Source organism: Neofelis nebulosa, chromosome 6 (genome assembly GCF_028018385.1).
Source record: "Neofelis nebulosa isolate mNeoNeb1 chromosome 6, mNeoNeb1.pri, whole genome shotgun sequence".
Classification (NCBI taxonomy): domain Eukaryota; kingdom Metazoa; phylum Chordata; class Mammalia; order Carnivora; family Felidae; genus Neofelis; species Neofelis nebulosa.
The window spans coordinates 120,461,162-120,474,568 of record NC_080787.1 but is presented as its reverse complement, the minus strand read 5'-3'; the positions used below and the strand labels follow the sequence as shown (position 1 = coordinate 120,474,568).

At 35.5% G+C, this 13,407-nt stretch overlaps 1 protein-coding gene across 3 annotated transcripts in view; it reads right to left on the bottom strand.

The window, feature by feature from the left end:
* Positions 1-13,407, bottom strand: part of LAMA2 (laminin subunit alpha 2) — a 619,529-nt gene that overhangs the window by 81,656 nt on the left and 524,466 nt on the right. For all 3 annotated transcript variants that reach the window (XM_058735217.1, XM_058735218.1, XM_058735219.1), the window contains 3 exons: positions 7,954-8,070; positions 5,496-5,678; positions 1,286-1,440 (listed from right to left, as the gene is read on the bottom strand). In XM_058735217.1, coding sequence (XP_058591200.1) covers positions 1,286-1,440; positions 5,496-5,678; positions 7,954-8,070 — 455 coding nt within the window. The remainder of the gene's footprint in view (positions 1-1,285; positions 1,441-5,495; positions 5,679-7,953; positions 8,071-13,407) is intronic.

Sequence of the window (13,407 nt, the reverse complement as noted above, 5' to 3'; positions counted from 1 at the left end):
TAGCAAAGAGCCCGGCGTGGTGCTCGAACCCACAAACCGTGAGATCATGACCTGAGCTGAAGTTGGCCACTTAACCGACTGAGTCCCCCAGGCACCCCTAAATTTCTCTTTAGTCAGCATGAATCCCTTTTTAAAGTGCACCTTGAACTTAATATCTTAGCCTTGTTTAGAGGTATCAGCAATGTAAAATGATATACTGTTACTTGGGCATCATATTATTCGTCCACTACTAAAAAATATATAAATTGATGAGTTAAGAAAAGGCATTTTCTGGTCCTTTTAGCTTCAAAGTTGTTCAGAAAAATGGAACTTTCAAGATGGAAGACTTAGGTATCTAAAAAGATTTGAGTATACACATGACAACACAAAAACTGTTATTTTTTTCTTGCATTTCTAGAGTTGTCATGGGATGAATTTACTAGTCTAGATAAAGTTTCACATTGGCACTTAACAATTCTACCCTGGTTCAACAGATTACTATCTTCTAGAAAGTTCTGTTTTTTTCCTAATAGTTTTCTAATTAGGTTAATAAAGAGCAAAATTTTGATACAACTGAGGTATTCTCCATTCTTAATTCAAAAAAACCTGCAGAAATTATAACCAAAATAATTTTTGTTGTCACTTGTACTCAGACAAAAAATATAGAAAATAGTGGTTCTTCATTGCTATTTATTATTCTATGTACTCTTGTTCATTCCTTCCTGATACAGCCCCACTGATTGGCCTTTTTTGCTTTCATCAAAAGCAAGGAACTCTCATTCATGTCTTTTTAACATACAATCTTGCTATTTGTGCTACTCTATTCAAATACTGATAAAATATAACAAAATTCCCATTTCTTTAAAAAAAAATTTAAGTTTATCTACCTGAGAGGGAGACAGCACAAGCACACGTGGGGGAGGGGCAGAGAGAGAAGAGAGAGAGGGAATCCCACGCAGGCTCTGCATCATTAGTACAAGCTTGATGTGGGGCTCAAACTCACAAACTGCGAGATCATGACCTGAGCTAAAGTCAAACACTTAACCCACTGAGCAACTCAGGTGCCCCACAAAATTCCCATTTCTAAAACAGTAAGTAGCGATTATTCATCCTATGAGATGTATTTTGAAATCTATGGAAAAAAAAATCTAACCTTTTATCCTCCTCCCCCACCCTTAAAACAGTGTCAAGTTAAAGGAAAACAAACAGATTATTCAACAGGATACACTGGGAGAAGTTATTCACTCTGGGAATAATACAAAAAAAAATTACAATCAATTACTGATATTGAAAGTAAAAAGCTTACAGAATTGGCTTGTTTCCGGGCTTGGTTTATCAGTTCCTTTATCTCAGAGATGTTTTTCTTTAGGTTATCCTCAAGTTCCTTGATGGGTTTGAGTTTATCTATTAGACGATCAGCTTCTTGTTCTAGATTTTTCACAGTGGCGTCTGCATCTGCAACTGCATAGACCAAGATTCGTGCACACACCACACACACACACACACACACACAGAGAAATGAAAATAGTAGTATGCTCAATTAAATAATTGAAAGAATTTCATCTTATCCACATGACAAAGCAGGGCCATGACTGTTGAAGCACAGTTTGTGATGGCAAATGGGAATATTCCAGGTGGAACCCAAGCAGGTCAAAGCAGAAATGTTAGAGATAGAGGACCAATGCTTTGGCTTTGTGATCAAGGTGAAAGTTAGCATTGAAGGTAGAGAATACGAGGAACTCAATTCGATGATTAATTTCTAGCGTCAGAAAAAAATCTAACCTTTATGGAATAGAATTTCAGTTACGGAATCAAGGAAATGAAAGTGTTTTAAAATGTCATCTCATCTGTCCAAGCCAGAACTGTATTTAAATCAGAGTTCTCACACAAAATTGGTTTTCTTTCTTTTTCTCTCTGTCGTTCTTTGTACATCTTAAAGAGAGAAGCTATCAAAATGTCTTCTGAAAACATTGCAATGTTCAACAACCCTCAGACTGAAGGCCTATGTTAACCTTTAATTAAATCTTTCATGCTGCAGTTCATTTTCGTTTTGAAGAATAATTGATTATCCTAATCTCTGTATTAGGTTGAACCATATTAAACTGTCATTTTGATAGGTTAAAAAAGGTTGAATATCGACAATTTGAAAAGGGGTTTTAACCCTCAAATAATTGAAGTTTATTACTGATCCAGAGACTTTCTGCATGTGCTTTTTGTAGGAGGGTAAATGACCCATGGAAACCAATTAGTCAATTTCTAGGATGCTGGCAGTCTTACCCAAACCATGTCACTTATTATCTGATTGAGCACGTATTGTTCTGCTTTCTGTCATTGTGACCATGATGAAAAAGTGAAACTACTTAAGGACCAAGGCTGTGCACCCTGCTCGGCTATGAACGATGTACTCTCTGGTGGCCAATGGACCACTGAGAGCTAATCCTCAGGAATGAATCAAACGTGCTCAAATGGAAGGAAATTATTATTTCTAAACTAGGTTTTGAATTAAGTATTTTGAACTCATTCATAAATATGAACAACATTGTGGCTGATGTTTAAAAAGGACATAGGTCTGTTATTAATTTTAATAGAGTTGCTACATCAAAGCCTGAAATGCAGGTTACTGGCATCAAAGCCCTGGTTATATAATTGCATATTCAACAGAGGCACAGTTACTACTTTGTATTGTATACTTTTAATAAGCCATTTGCCCATGTTTTCTTTCCTTTAATTCTCCAATATTACTCTGATTTTCTACAAATTACTCTAGAATTGAGAAAAATGGCTTAGATTTGGATTCATGGGAAAAAGGAAAAGGGGTAAAGCAAAGGATACTTAAGGTTCGTCCAAGAAATGATTCTTTTCTTTGAAGCTTCCAGATTCTAATCAAATGTTTCTAAATGAAATTTGAATTTCCCCACCTCTCTCATTCCCCTCACCCCATCTTCTGAAGCCGATTAAGTCTTTTGGAAATTATCTTCTTGATGGTTTTAAAAATAAATAATCTGTAATAGTGAGTCTGATACTTTCTTGTATAGTAGTTTTTAAAAACTTCTGACTTTCTTCCATAATTATTTCAGCATATAGATTTTAAAATCACCTTTGAAGATAGATTATGATTATGTTTTTCTAGAAAATTATCTATCTCTATTAGGCTCTAAAATTCATCAGCATAGAGTTTTGACAAGTACTCTCTTATGTGTTAAATTCCCACCCCCCCCCCCCCCGTACTTTGTTATAGTTTCTTTAGAACTTTGCCTATCTGTGCTTTATCATTCTTGATTAAGCCTGTCAACAATTTAAAATGTTTTATCTTCACATTCCTAAAGATCTACCTCTTGTATTTATCAAGTATATTATTTTTCTCTTTTAATTCACCATTTTTTTCATCTTCTTTCTTTTAATTTTATTTTGTCTAATTTATAGGGTTGATTACCTAAAATGTTCATTTCACTGCTTGTTTAGTGAAGTGATCACACTCATTTTCCACTGAGGACAGCCTTGGTCATATTTCCCAGGTTTTGGTATGTTGGATTATATGTTATTTCCTATTCTGCAGTTTTATTTCTGACTTTGAGTTTAAGCTATGAGATGTTTAAGAGAATATTATTATATCCCAATAATTTCTCATTTAATAAGATCTAATTCTATTAATTTTATTAGGGGCTTCTCCAAGGATAATTCTCTAGAAGTTGAGAATAATTATTCATTAGGAGGGGGGAATGTGAGCTCCAGGGGAGAAAAGCAATGACAACAACATATATCTGATCTATTTTAATCCTGCTGCAAGGAAGTCATTTGAACTTCAGCGGTGGAATCTGTGTCATGAGAGGCATTACAATTTAGCTCAATCTGTGGAAGAATTCTGTTTTCCACCTTTCTGTTGGTATCATACAGATATTTCACTAATTTCTATAACACAATTGAAAATACTTAATATCAAATACATCCACATGCTAACTTTTTGTAAAGGAATATGTCCTTTTTTTAATGTTATCTAGCGTCAATGCTGTGACACTGGAAAGCATAGCCATATAATGTTAAAGCAATACCCAAACACACTAACACGCAAAGCTGAAGCTTTTGCAATAGGCAATCAAGCATGAAGTTGTTAAAAGCATGCAAGTAAACATATACATACTGATTTCTGCAGGTAATTTCATATGGAAGCAAAACAAAAAGAAATTAGAAAATTCATGAGGAAATATTTTTAGAGATATTACAAAGCAGTGATGATCAAAAAATGGTACTTGTCACAAGTTGTCCTAATAACAAATGCACCCTATTTTAAGTCAAACAAGTGTTATCAAATAAAAATCCACAGATACGTGTCAGTTAGCAGGCTATTGTTCTGAAAGATAGAAAACAGACCCAGTTTAATTAATATCACAGATAACTGTCTCTAGATAGAGGGTAGGATCAAAGAGTTAGAGATAAATATTATGAAAAGGCCGTATCAGATGAGAATCAATCTGAAGTGGAATGAAATGATCTCTTAAATTTTAAAATAAGTAAAAGAGAATGATATTTACTTTAAAACTAATTTTCATTCCTTTTTGAGTGTGTGTGTGCGGGGATATTGTGATTTGGTATGCATTAGAACCATTTATTCAGCTGGCAATGATGTTAAAAAACAGCACCCGAATTAGAGAACATGGAACATCAGTAACTGTGTTTTCGTTATTGCACGGATTAAACATTTTGACACCCAGTGAAAATGTTGGTGTATAAATAGAGGGCTTGTCTCTTGAGAGTATCAAGTACAAAAAATCAGGCATCTCTTTTGGTGAAATCACAGAGTGAGATAATGTTCTATCACTTCACAGAATGGAAAAAAGAATATAAAAATATCCTAATGTTTATTGACTACAGTTTAATAATTTAAATTATCATTATATTAAGTTCTACCACATTTTCTCAGCAAAATCCTTATGAACTTGACATAATTTAATGCAATACACAAAAGATGTGAAGAAAGATTCTTGATAAAGTACACAAATACTTAAATTTCCTGAAAATATTAACTAGAATTTAAATAATGAAATATTAATATTTTGTCATTTTAATGCATTTCAGGCCGATCTCATTTTAATATCCTGTTATACAGGTCTGCTAGTAAGTGTAGTCCTTGGCCTCTATGTTCCAAGGAACTTCACCAACTTGGGGGATATAATTTCCCAAGCACAACTGTGTTTTCAGTTACACTGAAGGATTAAAAATGTATTTGGCCAAAAAAAGAACCAAAAAGTATTTGGCATCCCTATACCAAAAATCATGCAGACTTTGAGAAGTTTAATTTCCTCTGGACTGGGCAAAATGTGGATGAAGAAAGCACTATGCAGAGCCTGGGGACTTGGGTTCTAGTTCTGGAGCCACAGACGCTCCATTCTGGAGCCCAGTCTATGAGGAGAGCAGACATCACCGTGGGGTCTCCACCAGCTCTAAGAGTTATGAGGCTAGGGTACTTTTATAGCGTGAAGAAACAAATGACAGGATCAAAGTGAAAAAGGAGATCTTACTGTTCTTCGAAGGATCTTTTACCACAGCATTTGTTTTGGCTATGCTGTCTGCCAGTTGATTGTAATTTTTCTTCAGGCCGTCAAGGTCCTGGTGGAGATCTTTAATCCGTGCCAGCACATGTTTTGCTGTGTTGTTGGCTTGTCTCGCTTTGTCCTTAACACCTTGCAGTTTAGTGGCTGTGTCTGCCAGCAGAAGAAGGTGTAAGGAGCAAAACAAAGGGTGTGGGGTTGGTGGCTTACTCCACGCTTGTCAAAGGGAGAAGGTGGCTTGCCGACCTCAGGGACACACACACAAAGGGAAAGGCTGAACTTTGTCTCATTAGGTTATAGCAAATGAAATAAATTTTTAGCTAAATTAAATTTTCTCAGGGACCTTTGCTACGCATATTTGATTAGCTCTAACGATAGCAGAGTTATTATTCTAAATGTTCATCGTATAAGGGTACATTGTGATTTGCTGCTGAACTTATTAGACAGAGAAATTTATCCATGAGTCAGAGTTTCATCTGCACATTCAGAAGGGGGAATGGTGAATGTACTTCAACTTAAAGGTAGAGAGAGCTTCTCAGTTCTTTTAGACCACGTGTTTATGTATTTACATTTATTTTTAGCATTGGAAATTTTCTATAAATGTCCTTGCTACTGAAGGACACGACATGCGATCCTGGAAAGTTAGGTTTTTTTAATGTTAAAAAAGTAAAAACAATGAATATTTCCTGTATTATATAAATGTATGCAATTGCTTCCTTGATCATAATTTGTGTAAAAAACATACACTGAAGAAATAGATGACAACTAGTATGTGTAGATTAGTGGTTAAGACCACAGGCTCCAAGAGCCCCTGGGTGACTAAGTTGGTTAAGCATCCAGCTCTTGATCTCAGCTCAGGTCATAATCTCATGGTTCCTGAGTTCAAGCCCCACGTCAGGCTCTGTACTGGCAGTGCAGAGCCTGCTTGGGATTCTCTCTCTCTCCCTCTCTCTACCCCTCCCCCACTTGTGTACTCTCTCTCTCTCTCAAAATAAATAAATAAACTTTAAAGGAAAAAGAAAAAAAAAGACTACAGGCTCTGAAGCTAAGCTGTGGGGTTCAAATCTCATATATACCACTTTTAACAAGGGCCTTCAGTAGCTTATTTGTTTCTTAAGTTCTACATACGAGTGAAATCATACGATATTTGTCTTTCTCTGACTTATCTGCTTAGCATAATACCGTGTGTCAGTTTGTCACCTAAAAAGTGTGGATAATACTGTTCACTTTATAGGATTAGTGTGAGGATTGCAAACACTTAACAAGCATATTGGATAAGCACTCAAGAAATCTTAGCACACTTTGTTATTGTTCTTTCATAATATGAAAAATATAAAGGAGAGTGCTTTTAGGAACTAATACCAAACAGCAACTTGAAGTACTTACAATAGGTAGGAAGATATTACAGACAGGGTTCCATCATTAATGTTCGAAAGCTGAAACATTTAAGGACTGATCTTCACAAAGACAGATGTGCTGATGGTTGCCAGAGGGGAAGTTGGTGGGGAGGATGAGCAAAACGGGTGAAGGGTAGTGGGAGGTCTCCCCTTATGTCATGAATAAGTCATAGAAATAAATACACAGTATAAGGGATATAGTCAATGCTCCTGTAACAGCATTGTATCAGAAAAGACGGTAGCTACACTTGTGGTAGCATGACCTATAGCATAACCTATAGAGGAGTTGAATCACTATGTTGTACACTTGAAAATAATGTAATGATATGCATCAACTATACTCAAAAAAAAATGATGTGCAGAAAGGCTCTCACCTGTTACTGTAGGTACTATAATTATCTGTTGCAGCTTTTCAAGAACAGTACTCGTGTGGTTTTATTTTTTCTCATTAATATAAGATTACAAATAATATTATTTCTAATAATAATAGTCTTATTAGGAATAAGATTTCCTGCGCTGACACATGGAAGAACAGTATAATCACAACATGGCTCTATTTTCTTTTTTTGCAACATATACCTATGGCTGTCAGCCAGGGTAATAAAGCATAAGACATACCACAGTGTGAAGTATACTTTAATCTCTCATTCTCGCAAAGAAGAATTCATAAGCAAGAAAACCAATATCTAAGTTCCTGACAACAGTCCAAGTGCAGTGTCAGAAAAAATGGTAAACGTTAGAACATTCTTTAAAAGTTCAGGTCAACTGAAGGGCGCCTGGGTGGCTCAGTCGGTTGAGCGTCTGACTTCGGCTCAGGCCATGATCTCACGGTTTGTGAGTTCAAGCCCCACGTCAGGCTCTGTGCTGACAGCTCGGAGCTTGGAGCCTGCTTTGGATTCTGGGTCTCCCTCTCTCTCTCTGCTCTTCCCTTGCTCGTGCTGTCTCTATCTCTCATAAACAAATAAACTTAAAAACAATTAAAATAGAAGTTCAGGTCAACTGACACTGTGTGAGGTGTATGGAATGCTTACCATCGGGAATGGCTGACGACTTTGCCAAAGTGTCATTCAAAGCTCTCAGGAGATCTCCATTTTTAACATCTGCATTTTCTAATCGGGTTATTAAGCCATTCAGATAATCATCATTTTCTGTGGGTAGAAAACAACAAAAAAGATGAAATAATTTTAATCATCTTTGAGTTTATACATCTCTGATCTGGATATATCATTTCAAATTATTTTAATATAAAGCTTATAAAAGGCAGGAGAATTAACTTAATTCTTTTAATTAATTGGCATCTATCAATACATATATTTCAGATCATAATATAAAAGAATGTGTTTATGAAATAACCATTTCACTCTCCAACGTGTTTTACAACCATGTTTTTTTCTTGGTATCTGATCTTTCTCTGACTTAATTTGATGGTTTTCTATGGAGAAAAAACTTCAAAAGAATCAATCTTTTATTGCATTCATAATGATGCCCTCTTGACATCATTCCCATGAATATAATTATTTTCAAAATTTCATTACCAAAATGGATCATTTGGATTGGCTTTTAAAAATCTCAAATAGTTATGATTGTTAAGTAGAATCTCCCAACTTCAGTAAATATCACATTAATATTTATTTGAAAGAGAAATACAAATCATAGGAATGAAAAAACTTATAGTACATTTCTGATAAATTGGCATTTCTAATAGAGAAAATAATATTTTATAAACTGCTCTCAAATAGGCTTTCTATAGGTTTTTTCTTGCTACCTTAGCATGATTGCTTTAACATTAAACAAAAAAAACCCCACTTATTGGAGATAATTTAATATTACAAATGTACATTTTTCAGCTTCTTTCCACTAGTTTTTAACATTGTCCAAACTTTGGCTTAGTTTGTATTATAATAGCAACTAAGAGGTTCAGAGTTTGAGTGTAACAATATAAAGGATAAAGTTATGGAATCTTTTAGGAAAAAGAAAATAAAGATCCAATTTGCTGATTGAACAACATAAGTTTCAAAGCTTTGCTTAAATACACATCAATTTGCAAATATATCTTAAGACTGAATCTAAAAAAAATTCAAAAAATGAAAAAAAGAAGACTGAATCTGTCTTGTTTTTTCTCTAAGCATCATTTATTAGTGAACAGTGTAATTGAATAAATGAAAGATATGAAATTCTGGGCTTCCTCTCATACTTTTTACCTCTCTGAATGGATAAAGCAGATCATTTCTTTAAAAAAGTTTTTTTACATAGTTTTTTATGCCATAATTTTTTTTCCCTGGTGAGATGCATGCTAATCGTTTCAAATAGCTCTACAGAAATGCAAAATGTAAATAAAAGGCAGAGTCCTCGATTAAAGAGGAACACTGAGAAAGGACCAGGGAAGAGGGAGTCCCCTCCTGGCCTGGACTGGCAGAGACATTCGGTGACAGTAATGACCGGCAGTCTGTGTGTATGTGTATATGACACAGTAACTTCAAGATATGTGTGCTATTACCATCTCCGACTTATAAATGAGGAAATGGAGGCTTAGAGAATTTATGTAAATTTCCTAAATTTGCATGATTAGTAAATGGCAGGGAATTCAAACCCACGTGGTCTTATTCCAGAAATTGTGCTCTTCATGGCCACAGTGTGCTAGGGATTGGTAATCAGAGCCGGGATCCGCAGGGCATGCTAGGTGTGGCGTTCTTCCCCACTCACACTGGCCTCTCTTCCTTTCACCTCAGCTCTCTTCTCATTTTCATCCTTTGTTGCCTTACAAAATTGGCCCCAGTTAAAGAAATCTCATGAGCCTCTCACAAACACTATGTACAGAATCAACTTGGAATATTAGAGAAGATTAGCCATGCCTACGTGCGAAAGGACAGGCAGATGTACAAAGTGTTCCACATTTTTACAAATAGAAATAATTACCAAATTAAAGTAAAGCACCTAAGATTAGCGCATACAAAGGAAGAGTAAGATATCATTTCTCATTTATCAGGCTGGGAAAAGTTAAATGTCTGATAATACCAAGTGGTTGCAAGAGTGTTGGTGGAAATTCAAATCGATGTTATTTTCTGAAGAACAATTTAATACATTTCTTAGGATTTTAAATAGACATGTATTTGTCCCAGCAATTGCACTGCCAGAAATTTAGCCTGCAGATATACTTATGAAACTATGTTAATGTGTATCTTCCAGAATGTTCGTTAGATCTTTATTTGTAATAGCAAAACAGGAGAAATAGCAAAAATGCTCTGTATTAAGGAACGTTTATATCACTATGGCAATGGTACATACGTAGTCTTTAAAAAGAATTAGGTGAGTGGGTGCAGATATGAAAGAAAAAAAAAAAGATCCTTAAGATCTTTCTCATGAAAATGAGCAAGACATACCATATACATACCAACACATGGATATAAAAACTTGTCAGGGTGGGGTCTGGCGTTGGGTATGTGGCATAGAACATACCAGAGAACCCTGACAGTACTTACAGCAGCAAGGGAGTTGATGGTGGTGTGGGAAGTGGTATACTAAAACCTTTCATTTTGTACCTGGTCATGCTGATCATATTGCTTTCTTGGTGCAGATATTTCTATTCTTTTATTTAAAAGAATTAAAAAAAACAATGAAAAATGACGACAGCAACCTGAACTATGGCAGATCGCTATTGCCAACACCAAAACTGTTGTTTTCATCGTTTTCCTGGTACCTAGTGTGGGCAGGCCAGGCCAGGCCAGACTAGGTCTCACACAACTGTGCCGTAATGGCCTTGATTTGGTTGTATGCATACCCCTCGTAGAGGCAGTGCACCTGACTTCTCAGAGGAACCGAGCAGCTGGAGAACAACCCTGGCCTTTACTGGCCTTCATCTGGGAAGGATAGCAAAGGGAAAGGAAGATGAATCAAGGATTCTTAATGATCAGTGCTCTGAATGTGAAAAAGAGGACTGAACATATTAACTAATGACCCACTTCATTTCATGTAAGGGCTTTATAGGCAGATAGATTAAACCACTGTTATACAATAGTAAGGTAAGCACAGGCTACAGTTTAATGCATCTGCTTTCAAGCTCCAAGCCAGAGACCTGACGTCACTGAAAAACAAAGCATAAAATATCCCAGCAAAGCATGGTTCTAAAACATCAATGTGTCCATCTCAGTCACTAAGATGTTATATTTTCAATTCCAGTGCCTCAAAGTATACTTTCCAAGTAATTAGATTTTCTCCTCTGTCAATCATGATTCATCTTTCTTTTAATACTTCTGTTATTTTCACTGTTTGTACTAAAATAAAATCTTTGGATAGGTCATTGAAAGTCTACTTTCAGAAAGAAAGCCAGTCTGATTATGACTGTGATAGCTATATGAACCCCTTACAAATAAAGGGCTGCTCTTTTGATATTAACTTGTAAGTCTTCATCAATTAAGGAAATGGAACAGTACAAATTTTATTTCTTAGCTTCTTGATTGGATTTGATTTTTTAAATAATGAAGCATTCAAAATGTTCTGGAAAGCAAGATCTTCATGTACAGTGACAAAAAAAAAAACCACATTAGTTTAAAGGGCATCACTTGGTTTATACTATTTTGTGCATTCGGAGAGCAAATGCTGGCTGAACAAGCAGGCTAATTATTCCAAAGAAAGACCGATCCCAAGTACATTGTTGCTGCTGTCCCTCAAGTTCCAAAGCAGTAATTTTGCTCCTCTGCTTTCTGTACTAGAAAATAAAAATGTGAATATTCTGACCCCACTCTGAATTCTATGTTTCACCTACTTGATTCGGATTCCTTCTTGATGTATCCTTTCTTACATTCCGATCGTTTTTTTTTTTTTTTTCCTGAAGTAGTTTCTGGAATTTCTCAAACCCAATCTAAATACTTTATAGCTTCATCAATAGAATTAGGTGAATAGAAGCTGTGTACAGAAAAGTAGTGCAGATTTCAAAATGGAAAACTTGAGAAATTATAGCAATGAAAAGCTCGAAAAATAAGCACTCCAAGGTTGGCTTTAAATGAAAACACATGAGGCAGAGTGGCTCCATAGGTGACATGCAAGGAAGATTACATTTGGCCCAGTTTGTACTGTAACACAACCACAGAAATGGAATTATTAATAGTTAAAAGAACACCTAACCCAATTCTTCAGTTGTCATTTCTGAAGAACAAGAAAGGGTCAGATTTGTGATTCATAGCGACATTTAGAGGATTTCCTCTCATTTCCTCGGCTCTTGAACCCAGTAGCTGTAATCAAGTCATTCCTTCTATTTTCTCTCTATACACCACAGTCACCAAACCTCAAAGGCCATACACACATGCTTTCAGCTCTGGTTCCCCCTTTCTCATCCTGTCCTCACACATGAGAAGACAAATGTCCAGAAATGGATTTGGCAGAGGCAGAGGTCCTAAAGTGAGGGGAAGAAGCAGAGCAGTAAGGGTAGACTGCGAACATTCGGACAATGTCATTTCCCTTTGTTGCCTGTCAGCTGACATTGTGAGGCAGACATATTCAAAATGAAAATCACAAGACAGAGTTGTAAGTCAGTTCCACTAAGAGTACACATTTACTCGTGTCTCTGAAGCTGTGCTGAATAGGGTTTAGAGTTTAGATTAGAACTGGTGACTTTGAACAATGCTATGCCATATCTTAAAGCTGTAAATGTTATTTCTTTCATCATCAATAATGATCTTTTACAAAATTCTAGTCATTAAAAATGTCATGTGGTGCAGTGAAATCCTTATAAGACTTAGAGATGGAAGTTTTGGGTTCAAATGCCAATTCTATCCCTTTTTACATGTATAAATGAGGACAGCACATTTCTTTGTATGACTGATATGAGAAATAAATCTGAGGATATATGAGAAAGTATTGGCTTTATGACATGCAGTAAATGGTAACAAAATAATTCACATTGGCTTGATAATTGCTTTGATGTATTTACCAGTTTTCAATAATGTTGAAATAGGTTTCAGATAAATATAAGAATGCTTTTAAACAGATTTTAATGAAATATTCTATTTGACTATCCAAACTCATTATGTTCTTCAAATGCAATTTTTAGTTTTTATTTATGCACAAGCAAATACCTTGAGAGAATCTCTCATTCATAAGGATGAAATTCACAGAATGACTATTAATTTTCAAGGGGTCTGGTTAAATGGAATCTCTCCTGCCAAACTGCCATCCAGATAACATTTTGCAATGAACCTGATTACCATGATATTTGTCTTATTATGAACTACTACTTTGATGGATCCTTATCACTTCTGATTTGCTTCTTTAAACAAAAATGAAGGAATATCCTCTCTTTAGGATTTCCTTGTAAAAAAAAAATCCATGTCACTTTCATTTGTCACAAATGTGCTTTATGTTTTCTTGTGAAGGCACCTTCTAAGCTAGAGAACAGATTAATAATATTTGCAGCATTTTTATGTGTGGTTCTGAAGCAGAAAGTTTGAAATAGTCAAGGGATCGGCATGAGGTCGTGTAAAATATCTTGA